The sequence below is a fragment of the Sinocyclocheilus rhinocerous genome, unplaced genomic scaffold (assembly GCF_001515625.1).
Source record: "Sinocyclocheilus rhinocerous isolate Xijiao unplaced genomic scaffold, SAMN03320098_v1.1 scaffold228, whole genome shotgun sequence".
NCBI lineage: Eukaryota > Metazoa > Chordata > Actinopteri > Cypriniformes > Cyprinidae > Sinocyclocheilus > Sinocyclocheilus rhinocerous.
This window is the reverse complement of record NW_015634565.1, coordinates 499,842-519,385: the sequence shown is the minus strand read 5'-3', so window position 1 is coordinate 519,385 and position 19,544 is coordinate 499,842. Positions and strand designations below refer to the sequence as shown.

The window sequence follows — 19,544 nt, the reverse complement described above, 5'->3', positions numbered from 1 at the left end:
TGTGTGCATTTCAATGGAAGAAATCGATTCGATTGAATCACTAAGAGTAAATGTCATATTACACGACTTCACATTATATTACGGTGAGCTTTCGACCTACTAGCTACGTTCAGCATTATGACGTCAAATGGTGCAACCTAGCTAGTAAAATTGGTTTGGAAACTAATTCTACACAGAAATGGCTAGTAAATTTCATGAATAATTAATTATAATTTTGAAGTAGAACGAATGAAATCAGATTATGTTTACATCCGACCCCGTGCCTTTGATCATTGTGGCTTTTAGCAAGGCTCTTAACCCCAGACTGCTCCAGAGGGGTTGCTGTACAGTCACTTTGGATTGAAAACAAATGACAAGTCAATCGACTCTCACGCACACCTCCTACATCTTTTTGAGCTTCATCCACCCACGTGGATCTGTCATACTATTCCATATGTCCCCGTTGACCACATTCAAACATGACATTTAATATGTGCTTGGCCAAACCGCTCGCTATTGTTAGAGCATTTCCTTTCTTTGATCTCTCGTTGTGCGCTCTTCCATTTGATTTGGTTTGTCAGCAGCACACAGCTTTTAAAAGAGATGTTTGACTGTCATTCATTTGAGGTTCTTAGTTGAGAAGTGTGAAATTGTTGAACTCAAGTGCCTTCACACAATCACTATGTGTGCCTATTAATGCAAACCATGAGAGCAGCTGTGTCCAAACTCTTCCATAAGCAAAATATTATTCTGCTTATGGTACTTCTGACAGTCAAAACACAAGAGGTTTTAATCAGCCGTGTTGTAGCTATGTGGCCTGTCCTCACACCCAAAGCCAAAGGATACAGAAACAAAGACAAAGATTTATGTGGAAGAAATGACAGTTTTCCAAAACTTTGCCATAGTTGACATCACATCCAAGATCTGCACTGGCGGTGTCATCAGTTTTATTTTTTATCCAAGGTGATATGCAGTACACTTATTATAGTTATTGTTACGGCTGTTAAGTCTCGCTTAAAGCTACAGTGACATTTGACCTTATGACAGATAAATGACTATTAGCACAAATCTCTTTTTTTGCTGAATTCCCAAAATTATGGCAAAAAGGTGTTGTTATAGTACATGTAATTTGGAAACTACAGTAGGTATCCAGAGAGGCTAGTAGTGAGTTTCATTTGTTTAACCAAAACCAGCCAGTAATCTCGAAAAATGCAAGCATTGGATCACTTGCAAATTTTGAATGATCGGCCAGAAGCAAGACACCTCTGTATTTGCACAAAAGAAAAGACAGGAAGAATACAGTGTGGTGCATGTTTTTTTCCCACCATGATTTGTTTCCTCAAATAATAAATGCAATGGCTACATACATACAACCAAAGCTAATTAAAAAAACAAACAAACACCTTATTTACCTTTTTGCACACATTTTATCTTTGGGTTAATGATGTTGACTTCTTGATTTCTTCTTTCTCATCTTCTGCCATTATATTTAGCGTTTCAACATAACCTGAAAAGCTTCATTTTTGCATGATGATAAACTGCATTTTAATTTAACCAATTTATTCAGAAATCATCAGGTACATAAGCGCACAAGCAACATATTTTTATTAGATGGGCTCAGATAGAGTAATGTCTGTAGTAAGCTTGAACCTACAACCTTTTAGTTATCAGCTCGGTCAAGTCAATAACCAGTTTTTCATTTACTGTACTTATACAGTGCCTTTCAGAACGTCTAAATAACTAAGTGTCCATGAGCTAAACATTCACACAATCCACGTATATCAGGAAATAGTTTTTAGATGGTTGATGGTCACTGATGTTGTTGCTTATTCTGCCATTTGTTCTTATATTTTTCGTTTTCTCTGTCATTCAGAGAGATGAATCCAAATGTCCATCTCTTCCCAATGCCTGCACATGCACCTCAGACAGTAAGGGGCCCCAGGGGCCTCAAGGGCCAGTGGTAAGTCAACTGAAGTGTGCTAATAAAGATTGACAGCAAAAGGTTTCAAATTTATAGGAACAGATTTTTTTTATTTAGTTCAAAATATTATTAATATAGTTTGGTTTGAAGTGTTTCATCCTGCGAAAAGGCAAGACACTACAGGTGAACAGGATAAAGATTTTAGCTAATAGATGTCACATACTTGTCCAGTTGATTAGTCACAGTAAATTAAGACAATAGTTATGGGCCCTCCAGGACCACAGGGCCCTAGTGGGCTCTCCATCCCTGGCGAGGCTGTAAGTCCATCTCAATTTTCATCATGTATCCATTGTCTCCTCACACATTCAGAAGTCAGTAGCCGGCTGTAAATCCTTCCGCACACCAAACAGGGATTATTCAGGTTGTTTATTATCCCAGGAGTTGTAGCGGAGGCATAATTATGGCAGCGAGCTCTGGATTCAGCATTCCTGCATGTCTGGGGGCTTTACACTCATCAGAGTACTTTAAACCGCCTGATCCTGCTGCTAGCACACAAATCTCACTGGATTTATTCCCCTCTCCATTTCAGCTGCTGTGTTTTAGTGCTGTTTGCAAGCATCACTATTACTATCGCTCATACATGGGGTTAAGGGTTTGAAACAAGCCAATAGGTCTAAGTATTAAACATCAGTGTGTAACTCGCTCTGATTCCTCAAATCATGTGGCTTAAGGAGAGGACTGCATGATACATACATACATACATACTGTACATATATACTGTATAAAATTGATAATGCAATATTGCAATTCTCAAATTGCAGAGGCTGCAGATGAATTGAACTGCAAAAATAAAATCTTGATAGTTTAACATTTGAAAAGGAAGAAATTAAAACGTAAGATATTATACGTTAATTACTTCAGTATATTTTTATTGAATACTACTGTAAATTAAATATTTTAGGTACAGTAATATTATTGCTAGTTTATTTCAATTTAATAATATTTACTATCAAATCATTATTTTATAGTCATTGAGTGGATCACAAACGATTGGAAATGAAAGGATAGTTTGCACTTCAGTGCAAAAAGTCATTTTTCAGCTTTTGTATTATTTTTATTTTCTATTACAACAAAATCACTATTATCGCTATCACAATATCACAGAAAAATGAAATATCGCAATGTCAGTTTTTTTCCAGTATTGCGCAGCCCCAGTGCTGATGTTTTACTAAGTGATCAGACTTAAGGTACAGTCAAATTTATCTGTGTACGGCAGGCGAAATGCAGTCAACTCACTAGGAATCCACATGATTGTGGTTTTAACATGTGACATCCCACCATGTGGATTTCAAGTTTGTTAAACTTTTACAACTTGAATTTGCCATGTTACAATAGTTATATCACTCTGTCTCCTCTCCACCAATAAGCTGGTGTGTGGTGGGCATTCTGGCGCACTATGGCTGCCGTCGCATCATCCAGGTGGATGCTGCACACTGGTGGTGGATGAGGAGATACCCCCTGACAATCTAAAGCGCTTTGAGTGCATAGAAAAGCGCTATATAAATGTAATGAATTATTATTATTATTATTATATATTACAAGTTTTCTGAAATGTTATGTTTAAATATGCAAATGAGAGATTGTCTATTTAAAATGCACAGATTAACATACATTTCCAGAACATAAATAATCTGAACATTGGATAAATCCAGGTTCAAAATTATTGTTTCATTTGTTGACATAGTATAGTAAAATGTTATTACAGAGAGGATTTTCGATATCTATTTTATTGCTCATTAATAAACAAAAATACTATTCCTGCCAGACAAAAAGTTTTTAGGAATAAAATGCTAAATATATATCAAGCAAATGATATACGAACAAACTCTTCTGTAAAAACCTCCAGAATTTAGTCAGGAATAAAACTGTAGCGTTGAATGTATGTAAGTGCTGAGGAAGTGGAGATTTCTGATTCATTTTAAGAAAACAGCTTTTAAAAATACATATTGTACTTGAAATCTACAGATGCTAATAGATAAACTGTGTTTTCTTTCCCTTAGTGTGAAAGAAGTCAAGTTATGGAAGCAAAGTAGCCTAAAATCTTGACCAGTGCAATAGTTTTATCTGTAGTGTCTTGCCTTAAAAGGTTCATTCAGATGTAGTCAAAATTTTAATTCATATAACGTTATGTTCTTATTGATTGGACTGATATCAGGACTGTTTTCTCTGTAATTTCTCCACACATTTTCTTCCTTTCCCAGGGTGCACCTGGAAGTAAAGGACCACGAGGGGAAAGAGGAGAACCCGGTCAAGTCGTGAGTAATCTGCTTATCCTTCTCTGTTAATTCAGAATGGTCTTAACCTGTACATTACAGATAATTCATCAAGTTTATCTACAGGATTGAACGTTGTCGTCTTCATACATTGACTCTGTTTTTTCCTGCAGGGTCCGATGGGCTCACGTGGAGAGATGGGTTTGCCCGGTCCGATGGGCCCTCCAGGACCACAGGGCCCTAGTGGGCTCTCCATCCCTGGCGAGGCTGTAAGTCCATCTCAATTTTCATCATGTATCCATTGTCTCCTCACACATTCAGAAGTCAGTAGCCGGCTGTAAATCCTTCCGCACACCAAACAGGGATTATTCAGGTTGTTTATTATCCCAGGAGTTGTAGCGGAGGCATAATTATGGCAGCGAGCTCTGGATTCAGCATTCCTGCATGTCTGGGGGCTTTACACTCATCAGAGTACTTTAAACCGCCTGATCCTGCTGCTAGCACACAAATCTCACTGGATTTATTCCCCTCTCCATTTCAGCTGCTGTGTTTTAGTGCTGTTTGCAAGCATCACTATTACTATCGCTCATACATGGGGTTAAGGGTTTGAAACAAGCCAATAGGTCTAAGTATTAAACATCAGTGTGTAACTCGCTCTGATTCCTCAAATCATGTGGCTTAAGGAGAGGACTGCATGATACATACATACATACATACTGTACATATATACTGTATAAAATTGATAATGCAATATTGCAATTCTCAAATTGCAGAGGCTGCAGATGAATTGAACTGCAAAAATAAAATCTTGATAGTTTAACATTTGAAAAGGAAGAAATTAAAACGTAAGATATTATACGTTAATTACTTCAGTATATTTTTATTGAATACTACTGTAAATTAAATATTTTAGGTACAGTAATATTATTGCTAGTTTATTTCAATTTAATAATATTTACTATCAAATCATTATTTTATAGTCATTGAGTGGATCACAAACGATTGGAAATGAAAGGATAGTTTGCACTTCAGTGCAAAAAGTCATTTTTCAGCTTTTGTATTATTTTTATTTTCTATTACAACAAAATCACTATTATCGCTATCACAATATCACAGAAAAATGAAATATCGCAATGTCAGTTTTTTTCCAGTATTGCTCAGCCCCAGTGCTGATGTTTTACTAAGTGATCAGACTTAAGGTACAGTCAAATTTATCTGTGTACGGCAGGCGAAATGCAGTCAACTCACTAGGAATCCACATGATTGTGGTTTTAACATGTGACATCTCACCATGTGGATTTCAAGTTTGTTAAACTTTTACAACTTGAATTTGCCATGTTTAACAATTTAAAGCTGCTTCATTTGAAAGGGACCTCTGAAAAAGAAGTGCTTCATGCAATGACAGTTTTGCTAATGTGACTGCAGTGCAAATCCCACAGACTAAAGCAGAGATTAAAGGCCCGTCCACACCAAGAACAATCATTTTGACAAAAACTATAACAATATAAGCTATATTAGCATCTATACCAACAAACGATAACATTCTGTTTATTATAAGCACATGCTGCAGTTTTGTTGTCTGCGATTATAAATACTTGTGTGTTAAGTGAATTCTGATTGGCTGCTTATCTGGAAAAAGCATTCTAAAAGTAATTCTAATGATATCGTTCCTATGTGTCGTTATCATTATAGTTGTGGACTTTTCTATAGACCTTAATCAGGTTAGACGCCATATTGAATGTAACACAGGTGAAAATGAGGGTGTGAGGAATAGACCTACAGTCTTCACGATAGCACACACTGTGTAAACATCCTAGATCACGTAATTTCTACAACTCACAACTGTTTAATGGAGTTTTTGTCTACTGAAAGTTTTTTCTGACTGACGTTTCGTCAGCTGAACAATCGATACGGTGTTAAACAACAGTACAATCCATTGAACGCGTTGTACTTCAATCCCTCGCAGCCTTGTTTTCATTTCTGTCAAAAATTAAATATGGCATCACCCTGACCAAGGTCTGTTCTCATAGAATTGGAATGCTTTTTAAAACTTTTTTAAAACTCTGGGATTTTTAAAAATTTAGAATTTTTTTTTATCGTTATTGTTATTGTCCTTGATGTAAACACGCCTTAAAGCCATACCTAAAGTCTTGGATTTAACAATCACCCAGAAAACCCTAGCAACCATATAGCAACACCATAAAACCACACACAAAACTGCAGTATGATGGAAGTGACTTTTCCACAGCCAAACTCTAGATTTCTCGTTTTCCCTCTTGTCTATGTTCTCTGAACTGATATATGTGTTTAATTTTTCTTTGGATCACGCCGAAACGCTTTACCAAAGCTTTGGACGCTCTTTTGACAGGTCTGTCTCCTTTTATTTTCTCCACACAGGGTCGTCCAGGTCCAAAGGGGGATCCAGGCGATGCTGGCTTACCTGGACAGAAAGTAAGTGTTGCTCTGGAGAGCCGCCCGAGTCTTAGGGGGGAAATGGGAGGATTATTCGCTCTCTGCAGCCTGCGCTACCTCTCTGGATGAGCTCCATGTGGCAAACGTTAGATCATAACTCAGGAGGGGGGATGGCTGGGAGGCAGTGCTGAACAATAGTTGTAGATCACGCCACGAGATAAAATGTGGGTTGAGGCTGTAATTACGCAGAGTCCTAATCGGTGCCACTTTGTGGTTCCCCATTAAACTCTCCCGTTCTTTTTGTTGGACTGTTTAGAGCATGTGTGGAGCTAGTGAAGAGGATCTTGAGATTGATTTGAAGACAAACAGCAGAAGATTGTCTAATTGGTTTGGGTTGCACTATATATTGTAAATGAACTTTATGGCATCATTTACTCACTCTCATGTTCTTCCAAAACTGTGTTTCTTTCATGCAACGCAACAGGAGATGTTTTGCAGAATCTTTCATGCTTTGATTTAAAAGAAAAAGACACCATAAAAAGTATCATAAAAGTCCATACGACTTGTGTGCTGTATTCAAATCTGAAGCCAAAGATAACGTATTATATAACCGAATAAATTACTATTCAAATAGAAGTGATAGCTGCAAAGCAAGTGATTTAATGATATAATTAAATAATGTTTTGTATGAAGTCTATTTTTAGGACCATTAAGATTTTTAATGCAATGTGAATACAAAATATATAATTATATAATTTATATAAAATAATATATTAAATAAAATAAATGTAAAAAATAAAATATATAAATAAAATGTAAATTTATTTTTACATTTAATACATTTGTAAAGTATAATTGTGTGCATAAATCTTGTATAGCTGTACTATCTTTAGTTACGCTGATTTTAATAATTTTATTAGAATTTTATATATATTTATAATGTTATATAATAATAATAATACATTCTGGCATCTTTACATGTCTTTCTGAAACTGTATGAGAATTGAATTTTTTGGATTTAAAAAAGACACCATAAAAGTCTACACGATTTGTGCTTTGTATTCAGGAGCCGAACAGAAGCCGAATGATAACTTTGTGACTGAATAAATCCCTATTAACATGAGACTTGACAGCTACAGAGGGAGGGTAATATTTTTGGCAAATAAAAACTTCAATTTGAGTCTGTTCTCAAAGACTTATGGACTTCTTTTATAGTGATTAGTGAAACACATTATTTTCCACATACTGTATAAAGAATATCTGTTTGGGTTTGAGACTTTAGTCTTTGCAACTTTAGGGATCTTATCTATTCACAAACAGCTTGTAACACACCAAAGAGAAAGGAAAACTTGAAATCACAACATATGACCCCTTTAATAAACAAATAAAGAGGGAGACAAAGAAAGGCAGACATTTTTCTCACTGTTGTGGTTTTGTAAATTCTCCAGAATGGACTGCGATATCCGATCCCTCTTAATGAATAGTGGGCCGAGCCGTGCAGGTGACCATGTTGGAGGAGTTGCTATAACAGCATGCATTTAATGACTTGCAGAGAATGCAGCCAGGGTTTATAACAGCCAGTAAAACGGATCTGGAATATATTAAGTACCCTGTAAATCTAATGCCAAGACATCAAAGGAGAAGCAGGATTGACAAAGAAAAAGAAAGAAAGAAAGAAAGCTAGCAAGAACGAAATGGAAGGATGTCTTGTGTGTTGGTGGGAAATTATTTGTGGAAAGTAGTTTGATTTGTTTGGTCGGAGGCAAGCGACCTGTGCTAATGTGAACCTGGTGTGAGACTCTGGCACTGAGACTGTTAGTTTTAGCTTTTTGCTTTTTCTTCCATTCTTTTTCTAAGGGTCCACCGGGACCGGCTGGTGCCATCGGGCCTATTGGACCTGCTGGAATACGGGTGAGTGAAGACTGTTCAATGTACGACACATTAGGGTGATTCTCATAAAAATGTATTATTTTAAGCATATTTCACCCCAAAATCAAATGAAAAAAGACTTTATTTAATGTCATTTTAATTATATCATCATATTACAATGATATTATAAAATTTTATATAAACCATTAAGATATTTCTCACTTATGTTAAGTGAAATATATATTATTTCAATGCACGTTTTATACATTTGTAAAGTATTTCATCCTTAAATCATGAATAGCTGTAGTGACTTTTTTTATTTTTTTTAATAATTATAAGTTTATTATTATTTATCATTATATATTTTTTAATAAAATATGTATTATTTCATTATTGTTTTTGAATAAAATATATATTAACAATAATGATAATAATAATAATGAAAATAATACTAATAATACTAAAACATTATTATTATTATTATTATTATACTGTAAAGCACTTGAACTTTGTTGTTTTAAAATTGCTTTTTACATACTGTACATATATAAGTAATGTACAGTAGAGTTAAGAATTCTTATTATTTATATTTTTAACTGATAAAATGATTTTGTAAATAATTAAATTTAAGAATTTTCATAACAATTAAGCACATTTTCCTCACATGCTCTCATTACTGTAATACAGTAATAAAAAAATGCATGTAATACAGTAAACGCAAAACATCTCAGTAGTCCTTAAAATAGGCTTCATGTTCTTCATTTTTATTTGGGGCTCAAATACAACACAGATGTTTCTTTGAGATACTCATTAAGATGCGATTCATCTGAACAAACATGTGTGTTATCAGACTTATGTGGATCTATGCATGTATGTTATCGACACAGGGACCCCCAGGGAAGGAGGGACCCCCAGGACCCATGGGCCCACAAGGACCAATGGTATGTTTTTTTTGGGGGGGGGGTGTTGTTAAATTTGTTTTCTTTTACTCAGATGTGAGACTGTATTGCAGACATCTGTTTTGCTGAAGACCAGAGCTGTTATTCTTTTGTTCAGGGACCCCCAGGAGCCCCTGGAATGCCGGGACCTACTGGAAAGCCTGGAAAGAATGGAGATACAGGTGTTCCGGTATGAAACCTTTTGGTTTTCATAGACATATAACAGCACAATACTGACACTAATTCGCTAAATTGGAAAAAAAAAGAGAGAAAACAACATCTCTTTGATATTCCTTCTGAGAAAAAGACCCCAGTAATCTCATCTGTGGTTCTTCTAGATCTCTGAAACTGTGCACAGATTTGCCAAGATTTAGTAAAATCTGAAATTTCAGTATGAACTTAAGCATTTCTCATCAAATTCTTCCAAGAGCAAATGATCTGATCTGCTGTTTATATTCATTTTACAGATGAATACTCACTGTATAACAACTAGCGACTTATTTAAATGTTTTTAGTCTATTTTTACTTTTTAGAAGAAAAAGTATCTTTTAGAAGAAACATCTGATTCAAAGTTTCTTTTAATAGTTAATTGTTTAGTTTTACAAAACACGAGTGGCACCTTTCTATGAGTTTTACTAAACATATTAAGACTGTTTTTGACCTTTTTTTATCCAAAAAGTTAAGAAAGGAAGTGCGATCCACGTTGTTTGCAATTCAGTTCAATAAATATTTACTCACTGAAATGCACAGTGTGGTTTTGGGCATAAGTCAGGAGCAAGCAAGTGATTTTAGTTTATGTTTGGAAGCGTCACAGTCTATTTAAAGAGAAATATGATTTCATTCATACAGGGACCGACTGGGGTTAAAGGAGACAAAGGAGACAGAGTGAGTGATGATTTTAATATCTGCTTTCATCATTTCACAAGAGTTTGAGTGGAGGAGACGTTAACATCTCGTATTCATCCTCCTAGGGAGACATCGCATCCCAGAGCATGATGCGCTCTATTGCCAGACAAGTGTGCGAACAGCTCGTGAACGGTAATGCATTTCATCCAGTAGACTGTTCTGATGCAAAAAATTACTTGCTGTATACGATTCAAATCGAGAAAAGTACATGCAATTTTTTGCAATTTAAGCAATAAAGTATACTGTGAATATACACTATTCAATAAAAAATAGTGAAAACAGTGTAATATAGTGAAATATTATTACAATTTAATATAACTGTTTTCTGTGTGAATATATTGTAAAATGTCATTTACTCCTGTGATCAAAGCTGAATTTTCAGCATCATTACTCCAGTCTTCAGTGTCACGATACATCAGAAATCATTCTAATATACTGATTTGCTGCTCAAGAAACATTTCTGATTATTATCAATGTTGAAAACAGTTGTGCAGCTTCATACTTTTGTGGAAACAGTGATCTTTTTTTTTTTTCTTAATTCTTTGATCATTAGAAAGTTCAAAGGAACAGTATTTATTTGAAATAGAATCTTTTGTAACATTATAAATGACTTTACTGTCACTTTTGATCAGTTTACCATGCCCTTGCTCAATAAAAATATTGAATTCTTTCTAACCCCAAACTTTTAAACAGTAGTGTACTCATGACTAAAAGATGTTATGAGACATGATGTTCAGATGATCCCAAGGGTTACATTTCATTCAAATCTGCTGTTTCATGGTTTACATTATACAGGACAAATGGGTCGATTCAACGAAGTGCTGAACCAGATCCCCAGCAACTATCACAGCAACAGCCCAGGGCCCGCTGGTCCCCCTGGACCTTCCGGATCCATGGGACCACGCGGAGAGCCCGGTCGGATAGGCAGAAATGGCCTTCCCGGAAGTCCAGGGTTGCCTGGACGCCAGGGAGATCAAGGTACCTGAAACAACAGCAAACCCAAAACATAAACAGAAAACCGTGCCAAATACAACCATGTGATTTTAATCAGCCTCAAGAACTGTGGTTAGTTTGGACTACTGCCCTCGCTGTACAGTATATGTAGAAATGCTAAGACAAATAATTGAGCTGCCGTGCGGTTTGCTGTCTAAATTAATAGGAAACACTCTCTCATACACTTAAAATTAAAGGTTCTTTATTGGCATTGATGGTTCCATGAAGAACCTTTAACATTCATAGAATCTTTCCATTCCACAAAAGGTTCTTAATTGTGGAAAAAAAGTTCTTTAGATTTTTAAAATGTTCTTCACTCTAAAAAAAACTGGTTCTTTTATGAATTGCTCTTTATGGAACCCTTTAAGGAATCTTGCTGCAAGAGTTTAAGTAAGACGTTCGGCTATGGCACATTTAGCAGTGTGTTGCAGATGCATATATGCAGCTATGTGTGTGTGGATTTATATATCTGTGTTTGTGTGTGTTTTCATTAGGACCAGCTGGAGAAAAGGGAGATAGAGGAAGTCCAGGCATCGGAGAGAAAGGACAGAGAGGATCCACTGGACCACCTGGTATGTTTCATGTGCTGAAACCTAGCTTACTGGAGCTCATCTAGATGAGGAATACAGTTCTGAAAAAAACTGGAAATATCAGGGAAAATTGTGATTTACTGGGCCGTTTTTTTCCTTATGCTATATTTGAACTCACATCCGCCACTTTCATTTTTAGACAGAGCTGTTGGATGTGTCGCGTTTTAAGTTACGTAACACTTAAAAAAAATTAACGGACATAACTCTTCCAGACTTTTCCCTCAAAGAAACTATGTCAAGTCAAGTTAAATCACATTTATTTATATTGTGCTTTATACAATACAGACTTTTTCAAAGCAGCTTCACAGAAATAAAAAAGCAGTGTTGTAAAATTTCAACACTTATAAAATGATGTCAGTTTCAGCTCTACATAAGATAATAATGCCATTATTCATGTCGATGTTAAAAAGTTCATCAGTTATGAAACAAATTGAATCCAGCTATAAAGCAGCTCTAAAGAAGACAATAGTGCCATTATTCAGATTAGATAAGTTCAGTGTTGATTCAACTTTTTTTCCAGTAACTGTGTCAATGTTGCAAAAGTTCCTCTATAATGATAAACTTTATTGAGGAATGAAAGAAAGCTCTGCTGAAGAAGATAGTGTCATTATCCAGTTCAGTTCAGTTCTCATCCAGCATTATCAGTGCAGTCAAATTGAAAATATTTCTGGAAGTTAATTCCCTTTTAAGCCCCTTTTCATAAACAGCAACCTGTTTGGAAACAGTCATTGCTTATGCAGTTCTGTTTGGTGATGCTAATGGTACAGAGATTTATTTACACTGAACATTTACACTGCAGATAAAAACTAAAATATATGTATGATTTCATGCTACAATTAATATAAAAATTGTGCACCAAAAATTATTAAATAAAAGAATGCCAATGTGGCACAAGTGTAAAATTATTTTTGATAGCATTTCTGAAAGCTAATTATCTTATAAGCCCCCATTTATGTCACATTTAAAGGTAATTTCTGAGGCAATATTTTTCCTGATTTCTGTAGGCCCACCTGGTGAGTCCAGAATCGGCCCTCCTGGTTCAACCGGCCCTCCGGGCAACCGCGGTCAGTCTGGTCGCAACGGTGTCAGCGGTGTACGTGGTCCACCCGGCCCCCCTGGCTACTGTGACTCCTCTCAGTGTGTCGGTATCCCATATAACGGACAGGGTTACAGAGGTACGTCCCTCATGTTCTAGCTGTGCCCGGTGCATGACAGTAGAAATAACATTAATAGCATGTGTAGTGTAACACAGTGCATGAACTGAGCAGAAGATGATGTAGCTAGTTACAGCTGAATAATGCAGATTATCATGGGTGAATCTTACCAAACTTTTCAAGAACATGCACGAGTCATTTTCACTCCAAAATCAAAAATATCAAAATAAATAAAATGCAGCCATTTTTATGATGGCATTATTTCGACATAAACATAGATTTTTTAAATGTTTTTGAAAGTCTTTTTTGCTCACCAAGGCTGCTTTTGTTTGACTAAAATATTGTGTCATATTTTGAAATATTTTTGCAATTTAAAATAACTGTTCTCTATTGTAATATGTTTTTAAATGTAATTTATTCCTGTGAGGCAAAGCTGAATTTCTAGCAGCCATTACTCCAGTCTTCATTGTCACTTCTGATGCATTTTAATGCATCCATTCTCAATGAAATTATTTCACTGACCCCAAACTTTTGAACTGTACAGCAGCAATACAAAAAATTCATTCATATTTCTGTAGTGCACGGAATATTAAGAATTGTCTGTAAAAGCCATATGCTAACTTTGAGGCCAAAATTGTTATTCAATAAGTCAGTTGTTACAAAGCCATTAAGTCTTTTCTTTTGATTTTGGAAGGAAATATGCTCCAGATTTTCACCCTCTCTAGTATCAAAGTATCAGAAGCTAATTTTCAGTTTGTGATTTGTCTGGCAAAGAATTCTAATCCCCTCTTTGACCTGTTCCAGGTTCATAAACTTTCTAAACCACCTGTGCTGCTTACACTTTGAAATCCTGAGAAAATCACATGTTATTGGGCTCTGTGCGGATAACCAACCACGGAGATGATTAAGTGAACACTATTGAACAAAAGCAAACAAACAAACAGATAAAAGCAACAAACAGAGATTACGATCTGCGGATGGGTACTAACCACAACTCACAGCCACGGGCATCAGTGACGGCAACCGAAAACAAGCTGCAGTCGGCTGGAGACGCATGACCAAAACACGCAAAAACACAACAAATACTAACCAGGTGGATCTGTAGCCAAAACAACTGTCATTTAGCATGTTAACTCCAAGAGTTTTTGTTTATCTGGACATAAACTAATCATGCCTAGTAGGGGAAGCCCAGTCCACTAAAAAAACAATAGTTTTAACCCTCGTAGTGAGCTTGAATTCAACTGCTTGCATAATGCTGACACTAGTGCCTCTTATTTTACTGCGTGCCTTAAGTGATCTCACAGACGTTTGCTCAGGGCCAGTTTCTTTTTGTTCATCGGACCCTGGAGGTTTCTTTTCTTTTCTACTTTAGTATGTATGCACTCATCTTGCCAGTTTAATTTTCTAAAGGTTCATTTCTGTATCAGTGAGATCATTTCTCTTTCATTTGGCTGGGAGTAAGGGTTTAGAAGATTATAGGTGTGCTCAATGGCAAACTTGCCCATATCAGCAGACATTAGTTTTGATAGTAATTTTACTATGTCTATAAATAAAGGATGAATGCAGGTATCGGGCAACTTTTTGCCATTGAGATGACTGGAAAAATTGGTCCAATTATCCTGAATTAATTAACCCTACATACAAACATTGGGGTCCCAAAGTCTGCAACCTCATTGAAAATTGTTGTTGTTGTTTTTATTTAAATCTGGAAAACAGTGTTTTGAGATTTTGAAGCTTGTGGTTTCATTTGAATCTTATGTATTTGGCAGACACTTTTATCAGTATGTATGCACTCATCTTGCCAGTTTAATTTTCTAAAGGTTCATTTCTGTATCAGTGAGATCATTTCTCTTTCATTTGGCTGGGAGTAAGGGTTTAGAAGATTATAGGTGTGCTCAATGGCAAACTTGCCCATATCAGCAGACATTAGTTTTGATAGTAATTTTACTATGTCTATAAATAAAGGATGAATTCAGGTATCGGGCAACTTTTTGCCATTGAGATGACTGGAAAAATTGGTCCAATTATCCTGAATTAATTAACCCTACATACAAACATTGGGGTCCCAAAGTCTGCAACCTCATTGAAAATTGTTGTTGTTGTTTTTATTTAAATCTGGAAAACAGTGTTTTGAGATTTTGAAGCTTGTGGTTTCATTTGAATCTTATGTATTTGGCAGACACTTTTATCCAAAGCTGGTTAGATTCAAATTATATTCAAATTATTTATGTTGTCAGCATGTGCACTGGCTGGGAATTGAACCCATGACCTTGTGTGAGTTGTAGGAAAAAGAAAAGTTGAAGATCTTTCATCTAATTAGTAAGATCAAACCTTGTAAATCGGATTGTTTTGCCGATGTAATTTGGAAGGGTTTTCACTTGAGGTTTCAGGCTTTTAGACCCTGCTGTGTGTAAAGTACATACATAAAGCACTGATCCATTTACAACTCATCGACAAGCAGTTTCTAACCCCTTGCACTTACCGTAGCCAGATTGAGAAAGGTAATAATGGTATTTTTGCTTGTTGAGTGACTCAACTGGCCACTGCCGTATCTCCAAGCAGAACAGTTTCCACCTGATGCCGAGCAAATAGTCCCAATCCCAGAAGAAGACTTTGAGATCTCACCAAACCAACGGCGCAAGAGGTCACTGCCAGAGGCGGGATCTGAAAGGAAAGCTTGGTAAAAAAAATTGGCTCATGTTATTTGTTTGTTGACATTTTGACGGCTTGTACAGATAATTTAACCCTTCAAACCCTGTGTGAATTCAGCAGATCAGACGCATGAATCTCCTAATATAACCTCAAAGCTTCTTTCTGTACTCCATCGCTTGTAAAATCGCATTGAATATGTGTCCGATTGGAATCATTGACGTGTCACACATCGCAGCGTGCAGGTGAAAGGTGTTTGATAATTTATTAACTTTGAAGGGTTTCCAAAGATCATCACCTCTTCCAGCCATCTGCATATTCACCAATCATCATTTATGTACGAATACACATTATTATCCATTTCTGTCTTCATTCACCTGAGAGATTGTCTTTGTTTTTTTTTGTTTTTGTTTACATCTGCAGTAAAACATGCCCTCCATCACGATATTATAAATCAGATATTGATCATATTGGATGAATGTTTGATTTAACCTCACAGCTGATTTTTACCAAAGGTGGAATTGCATGTCTGTGGTGTATATTTAGTATGTTTTTTGTTTTTCATTTTCATTTGTAGTTGTTTGTTTTCCTTTTTTTAATCCAGAATATAGTTGTTGTAATTGTTGTTTTATCGGTATCAAATGCAGTTTTGGCATTTGCGTGCAAGACTATATATATAGTATTGCTGCTTCATGTTTGTAACTGCACATTGTGAATTCCACGGCCTTATTTTCTTATTTATTTCTGAAACAGAGGAGGCATTTTTCAATAAAACTACTGAAAATATTAAATGTGCCATTTTTTTTTTTCTTGCACAAGATTCATATTTCATTGCTGGTGTCATTAGATAAAGGGCTTATGAAATCAAAATGCTGGCTTTTAGCCCATGCATGAGATCTAAATTCTTGTATGCTTCTAAAAGTTGAAAGAATTGAAAGTAACTTCATTGCTTTCAAACCTAAATTAAAGGTTATCGGCTTTGATTTGTCTCACCCCAACCTTCTGGTTCCAAAAGGAAATGCTTCAAAACATCAATGAAATCTGTGTTTGTCAAAGTAAATATAAGTGCTTGCAAGGCAGCAAAAGAATTGTGTTGATAGTTACACATTTCACCTAATTGTCTGATTTTGCTATTTTAGCCCAATCGAGATAATTACTCATGACGTCAATTTGTAGGCCAATCAGAAGGGCTAATTTTCCTAAAAATTAGACTAGTGGTTTTTGATTTATAAGTACTGTGGTTAACTTGAGACTTTCACATTTTGTTCTACAACATAAATTAGATGACCAGTTACGTCTCAAACATGAATTCTGAAGCTGCTGTGTTTGATCGTTGATTCATCAAGCTTGTAAATACATCCCTGTGGTTGTTGCAACTGAGACCAACCAGAATTAAAAAAATAAAATAAAATAATTATTTATTTAATGGTTTTCAAACACCCTCCATCTGACATTGGGCATTTGAATCAGCTGAATCGTTGCATTGAATTAATTGCAAAAATGTATGGAGAAAAAAATAAATATCAGCACAGTGGCCGCCTTGCTATGCAAGTATTGTAATAATTATTGCATTCATTTCTTGTGACCAATACAGCTTGTTTTCCTCTCGGGCCATAAAGTGCATTGATTCGTCTTTTTGCATTCAAGTATTTTGATCAAATTAAGCACAAATTCATCTGCTTCATATTGTAGGGAGCAGATTTGATCTTTGCAGCCATTGTAATCCGGGAACTAAATTTCACATGACAAATATTAAACGCATGTGTACAAAGTCTCTTTCTCCCATAAGGAACCACTTCAAAATGGACTGGAAGCTTCTATTAGGGGCTTCATTGATTTATGGCCAAAATTGTTAAATTGTTGCATAATAGCCCACATTTAATGTTGTTCAGACACATGAATGTGTCCACGGTCCAGATAACTTCACTGATTTAGAGAAGCGTCTCATAACTGTGAGCAGCTTCCAGCAGCGCCGGTCTGGAATTTAATTTGAAAGGTATGGTGGATCTGACGGCGGTACTACAGTACAGTGTTCGGTAACGGACACGTTTGAAGTCCGTCTAGACATGCCATCGAGAGGAATGCATCATGACCTCTGATGGTGTCAAAATATAAAACACATTATCAGTAAGAGTCAAGGGTTGGTGAAGATTTGCGGCTTAAAATGACCTCAAACACGAGAACGATGACGTGACTCCATCCTTCCGACACACATTATGATGCTCAGAGGATCTGAAAGGTATTTAGATGCTTAAACAAACAGTCGTCATACGTGCTCTTCTCGACATTGACAAAACTGTCCGGGGGGGTTGTTTCATAAAACAAGTTTACCAAACAAGCCAGACGTATTTCAGTTATTCTGACTTATTTTGAACCAAATCAAATGACAATAAGTCAGACTAACTGAAATAAACCTGGCTTTTTTTGTAAACTTGTTTAAAGGAACAGGCCCCAGGTTGTTGACACTGTTTTCATACTTGCTAAAGGTAATGATTGAAAGGTAGTTCAGCCAATAGTGTGCAGGCATTGTAAATAATCGACCAATCATGGCGTGCGAGAAGGCGGGATCTACAGAGAACGGTCGACGCAAAACAAATAAGTCTATATGAGGACATGTCAAAACAAAGCAAAAACCCCGACATTTTAGAATGGGACGATTTAGATCTGTTGTACAATCCGGTACGATTTAGAACTGTACTTAAACCACACATAACGAGAAAGAAAAAATCAGTAAGTGTTACTTTTATGGTGCATTTGGTCATTTTTGTAGCTTTACAGTCCTATTATGTATGCATTCATAATATGGAGAAGAGCAGCATGAACATTCAGCTCAACATCTCCCTTTGTGTCCCACAGAATGAAAGTCATACAGTACAGGTTTGGAACGACATGTGGGTAAGTAAATGATGACAGACTTTTAACATTTGGGAGAACAGTTCCTTTAAATAGGTTTCAAAATGCGGTACACAGATGTGAGAAGAAAAACAGCGCATTAAATACTGTAGAAAGAAATTTGACTTGTCTAATAAGTCTAACAAAGAGATGTTCCACACATTATTTATTATAAATAATGAAGCATCTTTGAAGATCAAACATTCAATGTCAGCATCAAATATTGAAGTCATAAAGTATTGTAATGAGCAAATTCAATAAAAAAGTGCTAGTTTTATTCAGAGGCCCAAACTGAGTGAAATTATGCAATTTTGTGCAGTTGCTGTAAGATGAAATTTTGATAGTTTGTAAAGGAAATCAATGTTTTTTATAACAGTATAGCAGACTAGTATAAATAAAATGCATATAAATATCAGTTTTCACACCGTATCTCCAAATAATATATCTTAGTAAGATGAGATGTAGAAGTAAGATGCTTGATTTTATGATCAAAGCTCTGTAGTTTCAAACAATATAATGCAATGCAATACAATGACGAGTGAGAGTTGTTCCTCAAAAGATGAGATTTGAGATGTTTTCAATGCTTGGAAAGATTCGTCCTCCACTGAGGAGCAGCAAATGTAAAGGTTCTGGAAACAAATGTTCTTCAAAAGCCTGATGATCATACTTAATACTCATATTTTAACATGATGTTTCTAAAAAAATAAAAAAAAAAATAAAAATAATGAATGGATAATTAAGTAAATATAAGTTGCTTCAGTCCAGAAGGTGGTCATCTTGAAATATAAAAGTTATGTTGAGGATTTGGAGGCTTTAGCTTGACTGGTCACACTGTAAAAAATGACCGTGAATTTAACGGTAAAAGACTGTAAAAATGCTACAGTAAAAACCTGTTAAATGGTTAACGGTAAATTCCCCTTCTATATACGGTGAAAAACTGTATTGGACATTTACATGTATTGGACATA

The 19,544-nt window shown here is 35.8% G+C and overlaps 1 protein-coding gene across 1 annotated transcript in view; it reads left to right on the top strand.

Moving 5' to 3' along the window:
- The window catches only part of LOC107745912 (collagen alpha-1(XII) chain-like), a 75,819-nt gene extending 61,834 nt beyond the window's left edge, over positions 1 to 13,985 (top strand). Inside the window, exons 70-82 of the mRNA XM_016559948.1 lie at positions 1,853 to 1,939; positions 4,162 to 4,215; positions 4,347 to 4,442; positions 6,571 to 6,624; positions 8,443 to 8,496; positions 9,342 to 9,395; positions 9,511 to 9,582; positions 10,242 to 10,277; positions 10,364 to 10,430; positions 11,094 to 11,276; positions 11,786 to 11,863; positions 12,886 to 13,056; positions 13,840 to 13,985. Coding sequence (XP_016415434.1) covers positions 1,853 to 1,939; positions 4,162 to 4,215; positions 4,347 to 4,442; positions 6,571 to 6,624; positions 8,443 to 8,496; positions 9,342 to 9,395; positions 9,511 to 9,582; positions 10,242 to 10,277; positions 10,364 to 10,430; positions 11,094 to 11,276; positions 11,786 to 11,863; positions 12,886 to 13,056; positions 13,840 to 13,847 — 1,014 coding nt within the window. The 3' untranslated portion in view covers positions 13,848 to 13,985. The remainder of the gene's footprint in view (positions 1 to 1,852; positions 1,940 to 4,161; positions 4,216 to 4,346; positions 4,443 to 6,570; positions 6,625 to 8,442; positions 8,497 to 9,341; positions 9,396 to 9,510; positions 9,583 to 10,241; positions 10,278 to 10,363; positions 10,431 to 11,093; positions 11,277 to 11,785; positions 11,864 to 12,885; positions 13,057 to 13,839) is intronic.
- The last annotated feature ends 5,559 nt before the right edge of the window (positions 13,986 to 19,544 follow it).